At 38.0% G+C, this 22998-nt stretch overlaps 1 protein-coding gene across 1 annotated transcript; it reads left to right on the top strand.

The window, feature by feature from the left end:
- Nucleotides 1–1660: 1660 nt before the first annotated feature.
- On the top strand, nt 1661–18880 carry LOC127307510 (putative callose synthase 8). Its single transcript, XM_051338230.2, has 41 exons — nt 1661–2001; nt 2989–3089; nt 3328–3398; nt 3514–3595; nt 3671–3778; nt 4278–4394; nt 4488–4580; nt 4661–4752; nt 4872–4998; nt 6373–6510; nt 6592–6668; nt 6738–6912; nt 7560–7685; nt 7785–7902; nt 8042–8370; nt 8707–8759; nt 8854–8914; nt 9191–9272; nt 9392–9441; nt 9519–9605; nt 9681–9815; nt 9894–9991; nt 10072–10156; nt 10835–10995; nt 11109–11232; nt 12395–12489; nt 12576–12723; nt 12807–12958; nt 13661–13767; nt 13861–13959; nt 14053–14121; nt 14324–14510; nt 14597–14708; nt 14877–14996; nt 15075–15190; nt 15267–15350; nt 15480–15592; nt 15675–15904; nt 17281–18123; nt 18215–18400; nt 18486–18880. Exons 1-41 carry the CDS (start codon nt 1716–1718, stop codon nt 18714–18716), a joined length of 5868 nt encoding a protein of 1955 aa, XP_051194190.1. The 5' UTR covers nt 1661–1715; the 3' UTR covers nt 18717–18880.
- The last annotated feature ends 4118 nt before the right edge of the window (nt 18881–22998 follow it).

Raw genomic sequence — 22998 nt, 5'->3', positions numbered from 1 at the left:
ACCTTTCTCTTGGGATGACAAAGTAAACCACTTAGCTGAAAATGGCATTGCTTAGCCAGTGCTCCCTAAAGCACTCTACCAACCTAGAGAGAGAGAGAGGGGGACATGACCAGGCCACTAAAGCAAAGGCAAATTTAATATTTATTCTCAACAAGACAACGCAGGAGAAAAGAGAGGCCAATCTCAGTTACTTCCTCCGTCCATTAATGTAGGACCTTTTTATTTTCTCGTACATGTATGCATCTAGATCTTTGGTGTGTAGGTTTACTCATCATTTGGTTCGTATCTAATTTACTTTAAAATATCTAAAAATAATTACATCAGTGAAGAGAGGGAGTACTTACCACTGGACCGGGCCCCTTAGGTACAAAATATAATTTTATGGGATCTGGTTCACAAATTCACGTGCGTGAACCAACTCCAGCAATTGATACGTGGCAGTTTAGATCTAAAAGCAACAACTAAATCTTGTACTTTTCCTCTCTTATGGCTACATGTCAATTGCTAGAGTTAGTCCCAGGGATGTAAACGAATCGGATATGATTTTGATGTAGCATATTCTATAATCTATACCATACTTTTACGATGGATTCGAAGTCATTTTTATAATAATGATCGGTCGTAGATTCCAATCCAGTAATATGAGACCCCATATTCCAAACGAAAACAGAGCGGGCTTCGAACATAATAGGATTAATCGGACTTGTACTCGCATAAGTAGGCCCACACACCATAACCAAAGTAATTTATAAACCGAGTTCAGCAAAACACTCATATTCAATAGAGTGGCTATATAAGTGAGTTGCTGTTTAATGGACGAGTTTGGCAACTCACTAACTACTACACATGCTCTATTAGATTTGATGTTTCGGATTAAAATCAGATTATTCAGATAAATAATTCTAAATAATTTTTGGAAATTGATATTCTATTTGGCATACCATATCATATACCGTATCTGGTGTCAAGTTCGAAATTGGATATCCTTATCCATATAATTACTTCTAAACCAAATATGAATTCTCTAAAATAAATATGGAAACAAATTTGGTGCGAAAATTATTCTATACCTTTCATGTAAAAAAAATAGCGCGCTATTCCAACACTAATAGCACACTATGGCATATCTGGAGAGCCGACGCTACGCTATTTCGGTGCTATAGCGCGCTATTCGTGTTAATAGCACGCTATAGCATGCTAATAGCGTATTTTTAGACCCACACTATTTTGTTATAGCGCGCTATTTTTTTCCTTGATACCTTTACAACCCTAGTAATTCAGATAGGTGGATATTTGTGAACCAGGTTTATAAAATTATTTTCCCCTAGATACAATAAACTTAAACAAAGCAGCCGTTGCTTAGCCCACCCCAAACGTTCAAAAAGCCGCTCCCCCACCATCTTTTCCCGCACTTTCTTCTTTATCCCTCAGTCCTCACTCCTAGCTCACTGGTCTCCCGGCCTCGCAGAAAAGCTTCACCAATCCACGCACACAGACGCCGGCCAAACCAACCAAATTGGAGATCACAAGCTGGTGGAAGGAGATCGCAGAAAAAGCGAAAGCCGCCACCTCCGCGCCGGGCCGGGGGAGGAAAAGCGGTAAAGCTTAGCGGCTAAGGCGAAGGTGAAAGTGAAAGCGAAGGCCGAGGCTACGAAGATAAAAGCCGCGCACGATGGTGGTGGCGCAGCCTGCTCGGTCTCTCTCCCGCTCGCGCGATGGAGCTCGAGATCGTGGAGATCGGACCGTCCAGCCGGCCGCTGCGGTACGTGCCGGCGCCGGCGCCGCAGTGGCGCCCGCCCCCGCCCCCACCGCCGCTCCCGCCGCCGTCGATGGCGTCGTCCTCGAGCACGAGCGCCGCGGATCAGGCGACCGCCAGCGCCGTGGCGCAGGCGCTGCAGTTCGACAGCGAGAAGCTGCCGCAGACGCTCGTCTCGGAGATACGGCCATTCCTGCGCGTCGCCAACCAGATCGAGGCCGAGTCCCCGCGCGTCGCCTACCTCTGTAAGACTCCCGCGCGTTAACGCTCTACAGTTTTCTCTAGGCTCTTTTCATCCTACGTTGGTGGTGCACTGTGGCTCGCCGGTGTCCGCAACATGTTCGGGGAAATTCCGGCACCTTGGCATGCATTCAACGCCTACGTGTTTACGAGGTGAAATGCCTTGTCCTTGGAGACTCTGTTGCCGACTGTATTCAGGATAAAGAGACCAGCCTCAAGAGATTCGAGCTCGTTTGAGAGGCCCATTTGTTTTAGTTAAGGAATAATTGAATATTCTGTCTTGTGCTGTCCTCTGCCGCTGGAAGTTCATGGTTGCTGTTCACGAGTCCCTCGATCGGTGCTTGGTCATCTACTGCTGCTTTCCAACATGGCTTAAGCAATATCCATGTTGGTTTAGTTGCATGGGCTACTTAGGCGATTCCTCAACGCAAGATGAGCTATTTGGCAGCTTGAGAAATATATTCTTCTCGAATATTCTTGTCTTTCACTTTCATGTAAAAGAATATGACGTAGGACCATATGTTCCAAAGTCTGAGTGATCTGTTCTATAACCATTGTTCAGTTTGCTATCAACAACTAATCAGCCAAAGTTTCTTCCACAGAGAGCGTTCTTCTCTAGTACCTCTTCTGCGTCTTTCCCTTTATTAACCAGAGTAGATTCTTTCTAGATCATGAGTAGAGTAGGTTGTTGGAAGCCATGAAATTAGTGGTGGTTTGATCAGTAGGAAGGTAAAAAAACACACACACACACCTCAGCTCGCATCACTACTGATAAGGTGGCATAACTCATGATATCATTGAAGAGCTCATTGGAGAACTCAATTAATGCCTTGATTCACTCTGTTGGAACATGTTTTTCCTTGGTGACACTGAGCACTTTTCTTGGTCAATCACTAAATTTGTTTCCAATCCAGAGAAATATTATTACATTGAATGAATCTTGGAAAGAAAAAGTGAGTCATGGCCACATTTTTTTAATCTGTCCTTTACAGGCCGATTTCACGCCTTTGAAAAGGCTCATATGATGGATCCCCGCTCAACAGGGAGGGGAGTGAGGCAATTTAAAACTGCACTTCTTCAGAGGCTGGAACAGGTATATACATGACGAATATTAACTTCATTCTCGCTGCATAAATGAAATAAGTTTGAACTTCATATCTTGAGGATTTGAACATAATACACATGCAGTACATGCATATCACATCTTAACAGACATCCTTGCTTCATAACATCAATGCACATTCTATTTATGCTTCACTGTGATGTAGGCAACTAGTAACTATATTTTTTGGTTAATAATGTGCCTCATGTTTGATTTACTTTCCAAACAGGATGAGAAAAGTACATTCTCTAAGAGGAAAGAAAGAAATGATGCCCGAGAGATTAAGTCATTCTATGAGAAGTAAGATATTTTTCTCAGATTCAAGCCTGTAATGCAGATTAATTTCCTAATAACCACTGCTGAACCCCTGCCCCCAAACCAAAATGTGATTCCCATTTTTTCTACCATTTTACAGAAAAAGGCAAGCTAATGCACATGAACTCATGCCTGTCCTGGCAGAAGTTCTGAAGGCTGTTCTCATCGGGACTGGCTTGGAGGTTATGATGCTTGTCAGAAAATGATAATTATTATGTATGATGTGCTACCTAGTTAACACTTTCACAAATTTTCAGAGCCTTGCTGCGAGTGAAGATTTTGCAGACAAGTCAGGCTTATTCCGATATAATATTATTCCTCTTCATCCTAGATCAAGTCAACAACCAATCATGCTTCTTCAAGAGGTTTGCATATATTCTTTCTTTTCTAACTCAAAACCTCAACCATGATAGTATTTATCGAATGACAATTGAAGTACTCTTCGCAGAAAATAAACTTTAAGCATGACCTACTAATAGTCGTGACTCGTGGCACCTTCATTTCTTATATGATGCAGAAGTCCCTGGATCCTTCTTGTTGCCAGGGCTTGTAATGATTTCTCCAGACGATATTTTCCAATAAATTGAGCAATCCTCTTTGCAGAATAAACTGCGTGTACAAATAATAGTAGCAATTGGCTAGTGTTAAGAATCTGTTTCCCCCTTTCTCAAATATGGATTTGTAATTCTAACGTTATGTGTTGGTCTCACAATAGTATAGTAGATTACACTATTTCTCTTTGAAATATACACCCTTTAGTTTGTTATGAGTTGCTGAGCCTGCATTCTGCATTTAAGTATTAACACTGCTATTAAAGACACATACCAGCTTGCATGAAGTTTTTTATGATATACTATTGTGCAGATCAAAGTTGCAGTGTCTGCGGTGTTTAATGTCCGCAGTCTTCCATTAGCTAGCATCAGGGATGAAAAAACTAATACAGACATTCTTCGATGGCTGCAAAGTTGGTTCGGATTCCAGGTAGACTAGTTATTATTCAAATCTCCGATTAATACCAATGGTTTTCTCTTGCATTTCAGCTAATTTGGCTTTCTTTTGTTGGGGGTGGGGTAGAAAGGGAATGTTGCCAATCAAAGAGAGCATCTCATTCTTTTGCTTGCAAATATGCATGCTCGGTTGAATCCAAAGTCATCCTCTGCTCCAATGGTAGTCATACACGAACACTGTTTGCTTTATCTTTGTTTGGTCAAAATATTAAGATAAAATCTTGACATGCCTACTTGTAGCTTGATGACAGAGCAATAGATGAATTATTGGCAAAAACATTTGAGAATTATTTGACCTGGTGCAAATTTTTGGGGAGAAAAAGCAACATATGGTAAATATATTCGTTTTCTTTATTTAGAGTGGACTATAAATAATTGAAAATAAGTTTGGATAAATTTCGAGAAAATATTTTCTTACTTGTACTGCTTTTGTTTTTATTTGCACCTGCAGGTTGCCATCTGTGAAGCAGGAAGTTCAGCAGCATAAACTTCTGTACATAGCACTTTATCTTCTTATATGGGGAGAAGCATCAAATCTACGACTTATGCCAGAATGCTTGTGCTACATCTTTCATCATGTATGTAAAATATGTGTCCTTCATATTTTTTCAAAGTGCTTTGACTGTATTAATGATTCTAACCATGACTTAATTCCAAATACATTTTTGTTGGAATCAGCTCTGAAGTCTGAACGATAGATATATGTTTTTGAGCTGATATAGGTTTGTTTTTAAGCTGGCTCAACACTTTGTATCTTCCGCCAATTTGGCATCTTTAATTTAGGGCCGGGCTAAGACCTTCTGTCTAGTTGATACCGGTCATATGAATTATCACTCACTACTAATAAAAAACTACCATGGCCAGAAGAACCATTTTATACATATGAATATAATAATCCTAATTTTAACAGTAGTTCTTGGACATTTGACGGCTACAAGGGACACGGCTTAACAATAAGCATTCTTGTATAATTAACATATGCTAACTGTTATAGTAAAATTGTTTCAGAACTCATTTTTGTTTTCTCAACTGTGTTGTTAAGTTGGCTAGCTCAACGGTATGAAAAAAAATTGTGCATAGAGATGGTCACATCTGCACTCCATTACAAAAAAGGAAAAAAAAAATGAAGTCACACTTTATTTATTTTGTATGGATGTCTTGCTTGTATTTTTTTGTATGGTGTACTTATGATAGGCTCAAGCGTAAACTTATGCAAATACGTCTGTACATTCAAACTATATTAAAGAACATCAGACTGCGAAATTCCGCAATATCTGTTTCCAGAGAAAATGGTCAACCTCAATTAGCAGGAAAAAAGATCCTAAAGTGATCTTCCTTGCAAAAAAAATGGCATAATACCTTGAATGAGAGAAAATATCTAGAGTCACCCAATTTAATTACCAGTGTCAAATCTCTCTCTCATCTTATATAGTATAGTGCTACATCTTTTCCAATGAATAAGGCTTATATTATTTTTGAAAAGTCAAGCCATGTAAAGTTACCAAGTTTCTACAAAAAATCATCAACACGCAAAAAACAATATCAATATCATTAGATACGTCATGAAATATATTTTCATATTATATCTATAGAATATCCTATTTGTTGATAAATTTTTCTATAAGTTTGGTCAAACTTTACTTGGCTTGACTTTAAAAAATATATAAGCCTTATTCATTGGAATGGAGGGAGTACTACTTGTAGTTGAATTAGGAGACAAATCTTAATTTTTGGTTAGCTGTTTTCCTTCCCTGATAAGATTTTTGCAAAAAGGAGTTTAACCAAGTGTTTTACATGTTTTAAACAAAACACATCTACTCTTATTAGTTAAGCAATATATTTTCTTAACAGAAATTCTTGCCACTAAGTAGTTTCTGGATTTGTGTGCCAAGGAATTTAACACAATGTTGTCCTCTACTTTTGCGACTAAAGATAACCGCTTATTGTTTCAGATGTCATACGAGCTATATGGAGTGCTTTCTGGAGCTGTAAGCTTAATTACTGGAGAAAAAGTCAGACCTGCATATGGAGGAGAAGACGAATCATTTCTTAACAAAGTAGTGACACCAATATACGCCGAGATATCTGCGGTTTGACATCCCTACTTTTCAACACTTAGATTTAGCACCTTTGGAAACTGTAAAATGATGGCATTTTTTTTCGTTACAAAGGAAGCTCTAAAGAACAAAAATGGAGTATCTGATCACTCAACATGGAGAAACTACGATGACCTCAATGAATTCTTCTGGTTAGTTACCATGTTTTGTTAGCTTCACCTTTGGTACTAAAATGTTGTACTAAATATATTATAATGCAGGTCTGCTGATTGCTTCAAACTTGGTTGGCCCATGCGCCTTAACAACGACTTCTTTTTTACATCAACTAAAGATAAAAAGTCTCATCAAACGGAGATACCAAATTCCAAATTGCCTCATGGATCCTCATCAGAACAAGGCATCGCTAATTCAGAAGCACCTAACCAAACACAGCAGGTAATAAATATTGGGACAATGACCATCTCACAATGTACATTTATGTATTCAGTCCTGCACATGGGAAAATTTTGATTGAAGCCCATGACACCTACACCCCCACACTTTTTCGAGTTTTTCTTTTTCGTATCTCTCAAACAATATAACAAATGGATTTGAAACTTTGCAGGTCACTGAAACATTACAACTAGAATGTGGCAAAATTAGTTCAGATTTTTTTCTTATGGAATACAAGTATATGTTTCCAAATATTCAGTGCTTAAAGTTACATGTAGCTTAACTTGACACTGAAATGTAGTACTCCCTCTGTCCCATAATATAAGTCCCATATAGCTTAAAGTATATTGGTTGTAATAACATCTTATATTATGTGACGGAGGGAGTATAAAATACATTTTTTCGAAGAGTTAGTATAAATATATTGTTTATCTAATTGCATAATACATAGTTTGCAACTCCACATTTTGAACAGCTATAATCCCGAAACTTGTATTTTTCAATAACTTGCGATGTTATTGCTTTTTCCATAATGTAATCTAAGGATTTTCATGTACATCCACAACTAACGGAAATGCACATGTTTGATCATATTTATTTGGAACAGCCGTTTATGCTCTTGTTCTTCATTTTTCTGCTATTGCATATAGAAAACAGGAAGTGACACATCTCAGCAGAGGTGGTTAGGAAAAACAAACTTTGTTGAGGTCCGTTCCTTTTGGCATCTCTTCAGAAGCTTTGATAGGCTGTGGACACTCCTTGTGCTTGGGCTACAGGTTTAGTTCTCAAATTAATGGTTGGAAGTGATACATTTTAGATATTGTTTTATCACTTCCAGATCATTTGACACATTTTCTCATATGTTCTGTTTTCAGATTCTAATAATAATGGCATGGCATGGATTAGAAAGCCCTCTTCAGTTACTAGATCCACAAATATTCGAGGATCTCCTGAGTATTTTCATAACCAATGCAGTACTTCGAGTTATTCAAGGTTAACTTGGAATTTGGTATTGTATATGTATACCATGAATTTCTATCTTTTGATGAATTAGTACTAACACAGCGATGTAACTCTTTTCCTATTATTCTGTCTTCATTCTTTTGTGATATGTGCAATTTTTTTCGTGCAGTGGTCCTTGATATTGCATTCTCATGGAGAACGAAGGGAACAATGAGATTTAGCCAGAAACTAAGATTTGCCATAAAACTCTCTCTTGCACTTACATGGGCGATCATTCTGCCCATATTTTATTCCAGTTCTCAGAATTACAAAGCTTGTTCTGCTAGACATCCTAAAAACTTTCTGGGAATGTTCTGCCTGTCGAAGTATATGGTGGTTGTCGCATTTTACCTTACAAGCAATGTGATTGGGATGGCATTGTTTCTTGTTCCAGCTGTAAGCAGCTATATCGAGACATCTACATGGCGAATTTGCAATATATTGTCCTGGTGGTGCCAGGTATGTTTTTACCTTTGCTAAAAAACAGAACTTGTTTTCATTTACATCTTGTATTCCCCCCGATCCATAATAAGTGTCTAGTTTTAGTTTAAATTTGAATTAACCCCGACAGTTATTATGGAGCGGAGGGAGTAGTTAGCATCAGAGAATATTGTTTGTTAAGATATCAGTTCAGTTGAGTACATTGTCCTGCTAACTTACTTTCCAACATAACTTGAGTCTACCTAAATTCCCGGCATAGTCCATATCCATTTACAGTTTTATTAGTCAGTCCATATCTCGTGCATGGCATTATAGCGTAATGAAGTACTCATAAATTGCCACTGATATGTACAGCCCCAGTCATATGTTGGAAGAGGAATGCATGAAGGCCAAGTACCTTTACTAAAGTAAATATGTTTATTATTATTATTATTATTATTAATCCTGTATTTTGTTTTGGCCATTTGATATATGCTGAATACCCTTTCTTTGCCTCAACAGGTATACATCATTTTGGACAATTCTTCTGTCAAGTAAATTTTTATTCAGCTACTACTTTGAGGCAAGACCAAACCCCCCCCCCCCCCCCCCCCTCTCTTTGTCAGTACATAGCATACAGAACACGTTTGTAGTTTCTATCCACCTTCTGCTGTATTATCCTTATGCAATATAGGTACAACTCAGTTAAATTTTCTGATATATGTACAATGGGTTTAGTTTATAATGAGACAACATAGTAATACCATAAGAAGTTCTTTTTTCACATTTTTATGCTCTACATCTACTTTGTGTCACCCTGCCTCCTGCTACATTGTTTCTTTGTATATAACTTGAGCAGATTAGGCCTCTTGTGGAACCTACAAAGATAATCATGAACGTCAATGTCAAAACATATGAGTGGCATGAGTTCTTCCCACAAGGTATTCTATGTACTATTTTTATTTTTTCCATTTTCATCTTTTTTTACCCAATAGGGCATTGCAATAATAATCAACACCGAAGTCTGCATCAAAATTCTATCTGTTATGTTTGCCACCAGTCAAAAGCAATGCTGGCGCAATTCTTGCTGTATGGTCCCCTATAATTCTTGTAAGAACTCTTCTGAACTTACAATATTAAATTGGCATATGGCTCATAATTAATGAATTTAATTCCATTTTCAACAGGTATATTTCATGGACACACAAATTTGGTATTCCGTATTTTGCACCATTTTCGGTGGCATGTGTGGTATTGTTCATCATCTTGGTGAGGTGAGATGAGGTGCCACTAAACACTAACTGTTTATTGAGATATTATATATTCTTACTTTTTATATCATTTCGTAGATTCGTACAATGGGAATGGTTCGAAGTCGATTCTGTACCTTACCAGAAGTGTTCAATGCTTGCCTTGTTCCCCGCTCAATGCCAAAAGATAAAAAAGGGATACTGCCTAGTTTCTTGGAAAAGAATATCTTTAAGGTGGAATTTCATCATGTCCTCATACCTTGAAGTTCTTTCCTTCCATGTTGTTATTTCTCAGATGATATTACTTTTCAGAACTTAGGTAAATCTGAAAGACAAGACCCGACAAAGTTCGCGCTGGTTTGGAACCAGATAATAAATAGCTTTCGCTCAGAGGATTTAATAAGCAATAGGTATGTTTTGATTATTTCAGTGCAACAGAAGATTCATCAGGATTACTTCTTTTCCCCTTCATATTTCACTGATTTTGCAGAGAGATGGATTTGATGACAATGCCCATGTCACTAGAATATAGTTCTGGTTCTATTCGCTGGCCCTTGTTCTTACTTGCCAAAAAGGTATGTAGATCTATTATTGCTGCACCGCAACCCCCATGGCCCAGGCGCAATGCACTCTTCTTTTTTAAGCTACCGCTTAAGTTAGCAGACTACTTATTTTTGAAGACCTGTTGGCAATTGAGAGAATCTACAGTATATTTTACAGTAGGTGAATCATATTATAAGACAGATAGCTCAAAATATAATATAGTTTGAATTATACAGCGCAAACCTGCCAATACTGTCTCTTCCTATCATGTATAAAGTTTACGCTAAACAGTTCAAACATGTATTTCAAGTTGACTAAACATTTCAATTAGACCCACTAGGATAATATTAATACTAGATTTCTTCCATTTTTAGTCAAAGCTCCACCTGCTCTTTCTTAAACGACATGGGTTGGCGTTAGCATTAGCGATTTGTTTACTTTCATGTTACAAAATTTGGGTAGGAACTCTATCATTCAATGTTAGGAGTGAACAACTGGGTACGAGTCCAGTTCAGAGGAGGCCTTTGGTGCTCAACGTCACTCTTTGCTGACAAAGAAGCAGTCAGTTCCCATCAGCCATATGTTTTAGAAGCGTATTTTAAATATTTCTTATACTGTCTGCCAATATTTGATATATGTCTATTCCCTCTATCTATAAAATATTTCAGCAAAATTTGTATGATCTGATTCTTGTTTTGCTTCCATGATAGTTTTCCAAAGCAGTTGATATGACAGCAAATTTTACTGGAAAAAGTGCACAACTCTTCTGGAGAATTAAGAAGGATAACTACACGTTTTGTGCAATCAATGATTTCTATGAATTGACAAAAAGTATATTCAAATTTCTCGTTATCGGGGATGTAGAGAAGAGGTAATCATTTTACTTTAACACTATCTCTATTAATGCATTTTTTCATGTTTGCAATGCATTGGCACTACATGCTATCGGGAATATTATCATGATCTTCTACAGATTCTATTCAGGGTGATAGCGGCCATATTTGCTGAAATAAAAATGAGTATGGACAACTCAAGTTTATTGATAGATTTTAAGATGGATCACTTGCCTTTGCTGGTTGAAAAAATTGAACGGTTGGCTGAGCTTCTGGTAAACACTTCACTAGTACCATTCCCCTTTTTTACTTTCTAGTTCACCATTTTACTGTAACCCATGCAAACCTCAAACCCATATCTCGTTTTTAATGTTATCGGTAATCAGAGAATTAGTGCATCGTGCCTTTCACACACTTGTTATTGGTGAGGACTAAATTGTCACAAGGGTGATGATAGAGATGACTGGAATTACAGAAGTAGTTATCCGGGATAATAAAACGTTGACCAATGGGGGAATGATCCCTCCCTTGGCTATACGTTGTTAGGTAGGATGCGACTCTCCCCGCGGATGGACGCTAGGATGATAACCTGTTTTAAAGTCCGCCCCTCCCAGCGAAATTACCTTCAGATGGGGATTCGAACCCGGGTGGGCTGGCTGCGCACTCACTAGCCTTGCCACTGAGCTAGAACTCAGTTCTCAGTTATCCGGGATAATGATGGTGATGGGCATGAGGCGAGGAGTTCTTGGAGTTAAGGAAATGGATAGCTATAATTTTTTTTGTGCACATCCCTTTAGTGGCTCGTGAGATGGTGCACCAGAGAGCCAGCAGCAACCTAGGGCCAGCTGAGATTTCTTAGTTATCTTTAATTAGTGGTAGGCTTTTTTCCTCCCGAACACATATCTAAAAGAATTCCATTTTATTAAAAGAAACTATAGTAAAAAATACACATAATTACAATGACCAGAAGAAACTACAAAGCCTAACAGCAACAAAAAGGCCATATTAGTGGTAGTTCTTATCCTTGTCTGACTGAATGTTCAGTTAGTTAGTTGGAAAGATAAGAGTATGGTACTGGCACCATTTTTTGAAGTAATATAAACTAGACAAAGTCTTTAAGGCTTTAAAAATCACACATCATTCTTTCTGAAGATACCGATTGCTCTTATCCCCTGTTACTTTACTAGCGTACAGTACATAATATCTCTGTCATACAGAATGAAAAGGTATTACAGTGGCATCTCATATGGTGATAGGTCCACATGGAGCAGCAATTTAATTTAATTTGATAGGATGGGAGGGGATGGTAGTATATGGGGTAGAATCTAATTCGGGTGGACACAGCCTATTTTGCTAATGGAGAGTGTATATGTCCTTGTATATTCAATCCTATTATGTCAGCATATATGATGCAATTTCTGCCCAATGGTTATGCAGTATAAGAACAAACAAGGCCTTAGATTTGAGGTAACAATTTTACTTCAAGATATCATTGATACTCTGGTCCAAGATATGTTTGTGGATGCTCAGCGGTAAGAACAATGGAATATTTAATCATTATATGCTTTTCATCCCTTTAAATTGTGATTATCATGATAATGATCTCCTCTTTCAACAGTGTATTGGATCAGATTAACACTGATGACACACTGATCCCTGATGGCGATGGAGTATTCGATTACTACAAACCAGAGCTCTTTGCGTCAATCAGCTCAGAATCAAAAATTCGTTTTCCATTTCCTGATAGTGGTCCACTCAAAGAGCAGGTCCAACACAACCTTTGATTAGCTATGGAAAATTTGGGAATTTTTGTAACTCTCTGAATGATGACATGCTTTGCCATATTCAGGTTAAACGTCTCTATCTACTTCTTAATACAAAAGAGAAGGTTGCAGAAGTACCATCAAATTCAGAGGCTCGACGACGCATTTCATTTTTTGCAACCTCTCTTTTCATGGACATGCCGGCTGCTCCCAAAGTACGGAGTATGTTGTCATTTAGGTAATAATTGTACTTTTCAAGTTCTGTTACAACTTACGTATTTGTAAGATTGCTCACTAGCAGGAAGTTGATATAGCAGATAACCAACTTGACATGTTGTCAGCATTTGTATCCATACTATTTAATTTAGAAAATCCAAGAATTCAAATGATCTTGAAAACATAGAACTCACACGTATTATCTGGTGTCAGATTTTTTCCAAACCTTGCATTTACCTGACTCCATAGATTTTGCAACTACTTAGCCCAAAATGCATTATCCAGTACTCTTGCTAGGGATGAAACAAAAACCTTTAAGAAACACTCATAGAAATTGTACAAGAAAAGATAGTAGACTAAGCTCCTTGGGCTGTTTAGCAGGTTGTGATTGCTTATCGAGGTTGATCACTGTCACATCACATGCTTGGATCTTTCCATATCTTTTATCATTTTGAGTCACTAATGGCATTGCCAATATAAATTTTCAAAACATAAGAACTTCAATACATGATTCAAATGGAACCAAATTCCACATAAATATTTTAAGCTCTCAATGATTTGGACATTTATGTGTTCAAGCAAATCACATCAATAAGATCTTACCAATACCAGTAGGAGTTCACATGGATATAAGCAAGTCATGTTCTTTACATCTATCACAGAAAATAGCAAATACAATTAATGAACAACTGATGGTTTACTGACATCACAGTACTTTGCCCAGCATAGTAACTCCCTATTTCATGGAGGAAGTGAAGTTTTCGGATGAAGAGCTTCATTCAAATCAAGATGAAGCATCCATCCTTACCTACATGCAGAAGATATATCCAGGTTAGTTATGTTCTATTCTTTCATTATTCGCCCAATTTTGTTTTAATATCGCAGTTGCTTTCACTAGTTTCATCCATGTTCTCATTATTTTAGATGAATGGACAAATTTGTTGGAACGGCTTGGTTCAAAGATAACAAATGAAGATATCAGATATTGGGCTTCTTTCCGTGGTCAAACACTAAGTCGAACCGGTAATATGGACTATGTTCTCATATTTTGTGAAAACTCATCACTGAAATGCCAGTTTACAAGCTTTCTGACTCTTTTTATTTTGTATTGTGTAGTTCGGGGAATGATGTACTACAGAAAGGCATTGAGACTACAAGCTTTCTTAGACAGGACAAATGACCAAGGTGCGGCCAGAAACTTTACAGCCTCTCTGACTCTTTCCAGCCTGTCCTTATCATTAGATTGGAAACATGTTTTCATTTCCGATAAGTGTGGAATTTTAATCAAATTAGACCAATTAGCACCTCAAGGTTTATCAGGTTGTTGTCATGTTTTTTTTGCAAACTGGTATGCTTCTAAGAGTTCACTTCTTTTTTAACTGAGCAGAATTATATAAAGGGCCTGTGGGAACTGAGAGAGGGCAAAATAAGAGAAACATCCACCAGTCATTATCAACTGAGCTAGATGCACTTGCAGATATGAAATTTTCATATGTCATCTCATGTCAGCAATTTGGAGAACAAAAATCAAATGGTGATCCCCATGCTCAAGACATTATTGACCTCATGGCAAGGTAAGCTTTGGAAAATATAAAATGGTAGAGTAATTATTATCTCTAGAATCATGCTGATATTTTCACTTGTTATGTGCTCAATGAAGGTATCCAGCTCTTCGTGTCGCCTACATTGAGGAGAAGGAAATTATTGTACAAAATATCCCTCATAAGGTTTATTCCTCAGTTTTAATAAAAGCAGAAAATAATCTAGACCAGGTAATGATCTTAGCTGAAGCTCAAAAGGTAGATAAGCTGGCAATTTTGTCAGTTCAACTATCTACCGTCAAACATTATGTGCACAACCATTACACTTTATTGTAACAACTTTTATTATTTTCATCCAATTCCTCAATTGCTTGTGATTACTTGTTGATTACTACATAGGAGATTTATCGTATAAAGCTGCCTGGCCCACCCATCATTGGAGAAGGAAAACCCGAAAATCAAAACCATGCAATTATATTCACCCGCGGAGAGGCTCTGCAAACAATTGATATGAATCAAGTAAAGAACTCGACATTCTTTTATACTTGCCTCTTCATAGAAAAAACATTTCTTTTCACTTACTTACCGTGCTATCAGGACAACTATTTGGAAGAAGCTTATAAAATGAGAAATGTCCTTCAAGAGTTTGTTAGGCGTCCTAAGGACCAAGCTCCCACCATCCTTGGGCTTAGAGAGCACATCTTCACAGGAAGGTCTGTACTTTTTCCAATATATGTCTTTCAAACATGTAGTGTAATTTTAGTTAATATCATATTATTGTTTGGGCAGTGTTTCATCACTTGCTGGATTCATGTCATATCAAGAGACAAGCTTCGTTACAATTGGACAGAGATTTCTTGCTGACCCCCTTAGGTGAAAACATAATTCTTATTTATCTTATGTTGGTAATGCTTTTTCCTGAAGTTATTAGTGTCTGTATATGGACAAAATCCATTCTCTAAAGTATATCTTCTATCTAAATAGCCATTTCCGTGACTGCAGGGTACGGTTTCACTATGGTCATCCAGATATTTTTGACCGGATGTTTCATTTAACAAGAGGTGGCATAAGCAAAGCATCTAAAACTATAAACCTGAGTGAGGATGTATTTGCTGGTAAGTAAAATTTTCTTTCTATTCAAAGTAAAGTTTTGATGCCATTTTCAAAGGAGTTGCATCTTTAATATTAAGTTTACAGGGTATAATTCCATATTGCGTCGCGGACATATAACTTACAACGAGTACATTCAAGTTGGCAAAGGACGTGATGTTGGCCTTAATCAGATTTCAAAATTTGAGGCTAAAGTTGCAAATGGCAATAGTGAACAAACACTTAGCCGTGATATCTACCGGCTAGGTCGGCGATTTGATTTTTTCAGGATGCTTTCATGCTATTTCACGACAGTGGGGTTTTACTTCAATAGCCTAGTATGCTCTCTCTCCCTCCCTCCCTCCTTCCCTCTTGATGTGCATGCTTGGGCTTCTGCCTGCACATGCACACTGCAAGGCCCACAAGTAATTCAGTTAAAAAAATAAAGTGTGGAATTCCATGAACAAAACAAAACATGGCGAGGGATAACAGAAGTATGTAAAGCGAAAGTCAATAGGAACTATCGGAATAATAATAGCAGAAAAGGAATTTGTGTATTCTGACACCTGACACTTTGTGTTTTTAGCTGGCAATCCTCTGTTCAAATTTTTATCTAGCATGCAAAAACTGTGTATCTGACTGCATTCCTCGGATATCAGTAAAATCAAGAAACATGTCCACTGTTCAACCTTGACTCTGAAACCAATTGTTTTAAACTTTGAACTCTTGAATTAGTTTACTCTACCACCTTCGCCCTATCCCAAACGGTTTTGTGCTGACTGCAGTGACGTGTGGCATCACTTTTACATCTTAGGACCTTCCCATGACAACAACTTGCTAAAAATTATAGGAAAAAATGTGGAACCTTTAGTGAATTCGAGAAACAATTCTTTTATGTTGACGTTTTCAGTCTGACTATTGGAAAAAGTGTTTTATGAAATTGGGATTTATTTTTCAGATTGACTGTTAGAAAATTTAGCTACAAGCCATTTGTGGACTACTGTAAGTGTTTCTCAGATTCAAATTCGCTATGTTTTGAAGTTTCAGATTTTTCGACCAAATTCTATTTTTTTGTTACCCTTTCTGATTTTCTTGGAAAAAATACTTAAGTTGCTGACAAGGCTACATATTGGGTCCAGGGGGCTTGGATTTGAGATTTTTAGGTTAAAAACAACAGGTTTTAGAGTTCAAGGTTGAAAAATTAACATCTGCAATAGTTTAGAGTTGAAAATTGCACCATTTTATAACGTAATTTTTTCTCTTATACATGTTGACTTGATCGAATCTTTCCAGTGATATATCGATAGTCCATTTTATCAAATCAGTAAACCAAACAGGCTTTTGATGTGTAGGGAAAATTCTATTTGATGTAAATTAAAAGGTTGAAACATTAGATCTGATTTAATTGCTTTACTTTTAGTTTTTTCTTTGATAATTGTATTTTGAGTAATGAAGTGTATTACCTCTTAATGTCTAAAGATGACGAAAATTCATACCACTCGTTGAAATTTTGGAGGTTAAGAGTATGATTTTCATGTCTTTTTTTCCTATAATCATAATCCAAGTGGCCCATCAGAATACTATTACTCCTTATTTTCTGTTCATACAGGAAATTTTGAGTAATCCCTCGTAAAAAATATTTTGTGACATATAATAGTTGAGCTTATCACCAACAATGATTCTTACTGTTTCAATGGGTTCATATGTTTTGCAGATATCAGTTGTAGGTATTTATGTTTTCCTATACGGACAGCTGTACTTGGTTCTTAGCGGAGTGCAGAGTGTTCTCTTGATTAAAGCTCAGACTCTGAATATGAAATCCTTAGAAACTGCCCTTGCATCTCAATCTTTTCTCCAGCTGGGACTGCTTACAGGGTTGCCAATGGTGATGGAGCTAGGGTTGGAGAAGGGTTTCCGAGCAGCTTTGAGTGACTTCATCCTCATGCAACTGCAGGTTGCTTCAGTTTTTTTCACATTCTCTCTTGGAACGAAAGCGCACTATTATGGACGTACTATTCTTCATGGTGGTGCTAAATACCGACCAACAGGGCGTAAATTTGTTGTCTTTCACGCGAGTTTTACGGAAAACTATCAGTTGTACTCCCGGAGTCACTTTGTCAAAGCATTTGAGTTGCTCTTCCTTCTGATAATCTATCATATCTTTAGAAAATCTTATGGGAGGATTCATGTGATGGTCACATATTCAACATGGTTTATGGCAATGACTTGGTTGTTTGCACCTTTTCTTTTCAATCCTGCTGGTTTTGCTTGGCATAAGATTGTTGACGACTGGTCAGACTGGAACAGATGGATGAGGAACCAAGGGGGGATAGGGGTGCAGCCGGAGAAGAGCTGGGAGTCATGGTGGAATGCCGAGAATTCACATCTCCGTTACTCAGTGCTAAGTTCTAGGATTCTTGAAGTACTGCTCTGTTTACGCTTCTTTGTTTATCAGTATGGACTTGTCTATCATCTGAAGATATCTCATGACAACAAAAATTTCCTTGTTTACTTGCTTTCTTGGGTTGTAATAATTTCCGTTGTTGGGTTAGTCAAGGTACATGCTTCATCTCCAAAACTCTTATGTCCTTGTTTCAGGAAACTGTGATTATTTATGGTTATACTAATTTATTTATGATTTTTTGTAGCTTGTGAATTGTGCTAGCCGCCAATTGAGCTCAAAGCACCAACTCATCTTCAGGTTTATTAAGTTGTTGACATTCCTGGCAGTGGTGACTTCATTTATCCTTCTCTCGTGCCTATGCAAACTATCCATCATGGATTTGATCATCTGTTGCCTTGCATTCATACCAACTGGTTGGGGCCTCCTCCTTGTAAGTGTCAACATTGTACTCTACAAGTTATGCAATATATTCATTCTTTTTTCACAATTTTTCTAATTCCTCCCCCACCGCACAGATTGTTCAAGTTTTGAGGCCAAAAATAGAATACTATGCAATCTGGGAGCCAATTCAGGTCATTGCGCACGCTTATGACTATGGAATGGGTTCCCTGCTCTTTTTTCCAATTGCTGTACTAGCATGGATGCCTATCATCTCAGCTATCCAAACTCGGGTTCTTTTCAACAGGGCATTCTCGCGGCAACTTCAGATACAACCTTTTATTGTTGGCAAAACTAAACGGAAGTAGTTGATAGCTTCATGCGGATGGGAACTGTAAATATGATACATTTGTTGGCTAGGATAATAATTAGCCCTTTATTCTTGTGTGCATATATATTGTGTAGGAATACAGTATGATCGATAATCCTTTGGTACATGCCATTGATGAATCTAACATCTCAATTTGTGTGCCGACTTTGTTGTATATTCACATACCATTGATGCTGGCCCAAACTGTTGAACTTACCATTTTCTTAAGAAAAAATGGAACTGTTATTGTACAAGTCATGTTAGATTAAAAATACATATTAGAGTAGTGTTTCTTAGTGAAATAAACCACTGATTATGTTGGTAGATTTCGCAATTGTATTATTATATACTATGATTCTTCGAGAGGTGAAATGTTCTTGCCCGTTATGTGTGCATGTTTTTTTCTCGAAAAGTCCATCGATCTATTCATAATTTTCAACAACAATACAAGAAAACTTAGAAGTAACAAAAATATAAAAAGATCTTTGGACCACCTAACGAAGACTACAGTCACTCGAACAAGGCATTGATGCACGGCTTTGACTAACATTTTATGTCCGCGGCCTGATCTAAATGAACCAAAACTAACATTTTTGGTGCCTAAAATGGGTCGGGTCACTGAAAATGCTCTAAAGATTGGGGATGCTCTATTTATTAAAGAAAAAGAAAAACATAATTCTAAAAGCATATAGATAAAGTCCAAAGTAAAAATCCAAATAAACTAATTTAAGTATGGCATACAAATTCTAGGGTAACCTTGTGACCTAAAAGCTGCAATAAAATCATGTACTCAAGTAAAAATAAACTTCGGTATCCATTACACTAAAAATATTACAGTGATTTAACACCAGCCGTAGGGGGCGCCGTGCATGTGATGCTTGCCGGCGAAAAGAAACACGTTCACTTGTGGTGATAAAAAATAAATTAAGAGGCTCGACGACAGCCGTAGGACAGCAAGAGACGCGCATTGGGGGAGACTGCGAGCACAGTATCTTGGGATAGGAAATGGTAGAGAAATTGATATGCCTTTACACGGAAGGCACCACGCATCATATCGTAAAGGGCGTGAGAAGTCTCGTGTAATGTTGGAAGCAAGCAAAGTAGGAAGGAGCCGGTGCATGTGACACGCATGTGGAATCATGCATGCATGCGATCGACCCTGTTTGTTTGATGCATCGTGAGAATGTCCTACGGCCACCGGGCACATGGCCATGGGAGGCAACGCATTATTTGCGCACTTGCAATTGCAAGGCCATGACATTGCAAATTCAGCATGATCTCTCTCTCCTCGCTTGCTTAAGTGGACCTTCTTGATGGAGTCAGAATAACTAATCTGCATGTTTTTTCTTAACCAACTCATAGTCGCAAGCAGTACTTCTACTTGCACTTTTGAGAATATATATTAATCATATAAAAGAAAGGCTAAGAAGGTCGAAACAACGGAAAAAAATGCTACGAGAAAATCTTCAATTTGATATATGAAGTTGTCCTGGATGTGCACTTTAGTCACGAACTTGCAAATAGTTAATTGTGGGCCAAGAAGTTGCCCCGCGTGAGCGTTTTGGTCATTCTGTCACAGCTAGTGTTAGTTTGCTGATATGGCCAACTACTTTGTTTGCAAATTTCCCCCTAAATGGTCAATCCGGGGACTAAAACATTAGAAAAAAACAAATTTTAGGGGGCAATTTGAATAACAATTGACCACGTGTGATAACGGTCACTGTGATGGAGTGAGGAACATACTTACATGTGGCAACTTTGTGACTCGGAATTCACTATTTGCAAGTTTGTGACCAAAATGTACATCCGTCATCCGGGACAACTTCATAGACCAAATTGAGTGTTTTTCTCAAAATGCTACAACTCCACGCACCCACTATGATACATTGTTGAGCGGCAAACAATACACTCTCTATAAACACGATGATGAACAATCCGCCTTGCCAAACATCCAACCACGAATGACGAGAGGAATGAGCAAGAAAGGCATCATCCTAGCTCGACCTCAACTCGAAGGCAACTCGGACCAACATGCCTCCACTCATGCGCTAAGAGGAGTCAGCGAGAAGAAGGAAGGTCCTGATGGACTTGAGGAAGACGCCGACAAGATGCATCCACCATGTCTTACATGTATCTTGTAAGCCACGTTGAACAAATCATGTGCGGGGCCATGCTAATACTCCTCTTTTTTAAAAAGGGTTTATCCCCGGTCTCTACATCAATCGATGCATGAAACCTTTTATTTTATTATTCCAAGAGTTTCATCTCATTGGTCATATAAGGTGGAAACATGTATCGGTCAACAAAAAGTTAACGATGATATGGAATGACTCTGCCACAATGTGTTATCCTAAGATCAAAACTGCCAGCTGCAGTGGTTATGTAAATCTCTAGCAACCCTCTCTAGCTGGTTGCACCTGCTATCCAAAAGTGATTATGTAAATCTCTAGCAACCCTCTCTGGCTGGTTGCACCTGGTATCCAAATCATATCACTTCTCCATTGGTTATAGGTAGAACCACATACTGATCCAATGAGTAGCCAGCAGAATAACCTACATAAATGAAGAAAAATTTGTATTGTTAAAAATATAATTATTTCTTATATATGTTTAATATGGTCCAAAGCAAAGCACATACTCCTACTTGAATCTATGCTTTATCTTTCTTAGCACCTCTCCTTGACCCTTTCCTAAACAGTAGTGTGATTTTTTGTTGGATATTATATTAAGGTCATGTGTACAATTTGACAAACAATATTTGCTAGTAGGCAAAAAATAAACAAATTTTGAATCGTTTCATTTTGATCATCTACCTTGCTAGTTCGTCTTCTCTAAATTATCTTTAATGGGAAGCACTTTGCGATATAAGAACCCACTTAAAATTTATGATTCTTAGTGATACTTTTATTTTCTAAATGTATTTACGTAAGAATATATCATGTGGCCACTCATGTAGTCTAATACAATTATTTCACCGTGAATAAACCATAAGGTGTAAGTCTCCAAACGATCATATCCACCTGCGCTAAAATCTGTTGAAATCTGTAAATCCATCAACTGACGAACCAAATGAAACCATCTAGCACATTTGTTACCAGCTATTGCTCTCCTAAAGAATATTTTAGCGGAAGCTAAGACATCACATTGGCTACCGAAACTTGTTTTCGGTTGCACAATATTGTATAAGGATGGATATTGGTGGGACAATGGCGAATTTTCTAGTCATATGTCTTCCGAAAACAAGTGTCCACGCCATTCCCTACATGGAAAGAGCCTCTATCGACTTGGGAAAAAGATTTGGGGTGTAGGTATTTATTTTGAATTAGCTTTTGCCATACACCTTGTTCATTTAACAATTTAAACAACCCACTACTTGCTCAATAAACAATGATTTTTAATACTCCCTTCATTCCACGAAGGTTATCTAAGATTTCTCAAAAGTTAGATGTATCTAAATAGTATCTTCTCTTCTGTTGCACCGGCGTGGGAATAGACATTGAAGTGATCAAATTTCATTGTTTTGTGCAGATGAGTAGCAAGGCAATCAAGTTTTTCTACAAGAATGTCATCGAATCTTCGTTAGACGAGGAGTTCGCCGCTACAAGCATGGTGCACGACCATTATCTGCTGCCAAAGCGCATAGGTGGGTCGTCGGTGAAGCTTAAGGCCAACGAAGATCGAGATCGAGTCGGTGGACACACTGGCCTTATATGAGACTTTTCCACCATACCAATCCGATTTACGACGCGAAGACATTCCATCGCCAGTATCAGATGGCTAGAAAGTTTTTTTTTGGGTAATCTTCATGGCATGAGGACATATGATGACTACTTCGATGCCAAGCTCGATGCTACCATCCGCAAGGTTGGTTTTTCATCGTACCAAAAATGTTTGGCTGCCGTTCGCCAGCTTGCGTACCGAGTACCTGGTGATCTTGTTGACGACTACTAGCGCATGAGCGAGTCCACATGCATTGAGGCCATGTACAATTTTTGCAGCGTTGCTATTGCGGTGTTTGGCGAAGTTTATCTAAGGGAGCAAACCATAGAAGACACTGCCTGCCTCTTGCCCATCAACAAAAAGAGGGGGTTTCCCGGTATGCTAGGAATCATAGATTGCATGCATTGGCAGTAGAAGAACTGTCCATTTGGTTTGCAAGGGAAATTCAAAGGGGCATAAGGAGGGGTGCACGATATTATTGGAGGCAGTTCTGTCGGAAGATCTCTGGATCTAACACTCGTTCTTTTGCATGGTTTGATCCAACAATGATATCAACGTCC

Source organism: Lolium perenne, chromosome 6 (assembly GCF_019359855.2).
Source record: "Lolium perenne isolate Kyuss_39 chromosome 6, Kyuss_2.0, whole genome shotgun sequence".
Lineage (NCBI taxonomy): Eukaryota > Viridiplantae > Streptophyta > Magnoliopsida > Poales > Poaceae > Lolium > Lolium perenne.
This window is presented reverse-complemented; position numbering and strand designations above follow the sequence as displayed.

Excerpts from the sequence above, each read along its gene's own strand:
- LOC127307510 (XM_051338230.2), top strand. The coding sequence starts at position 1,716 with ATGGAGCTCGAGATCGTGGAGATCGGACCGTCCAGCCGGCCGCTGCGG. Across the intron at positions 8,760-8,853 it reads GGCCAAGTACCTTTACTAAA|GTATACATCATTTTGGACAA; the intron begins GTAAATATGTTT and ends TTGCCTCAACAG. Across the intron at positions 12,490-12,575 it reads ATGTTTGTGGATGCTCAGCG|TGTATTGGATCAGATTAACA; the intron begins GTAAGAACAATG and ends CTCTTTCAACAG.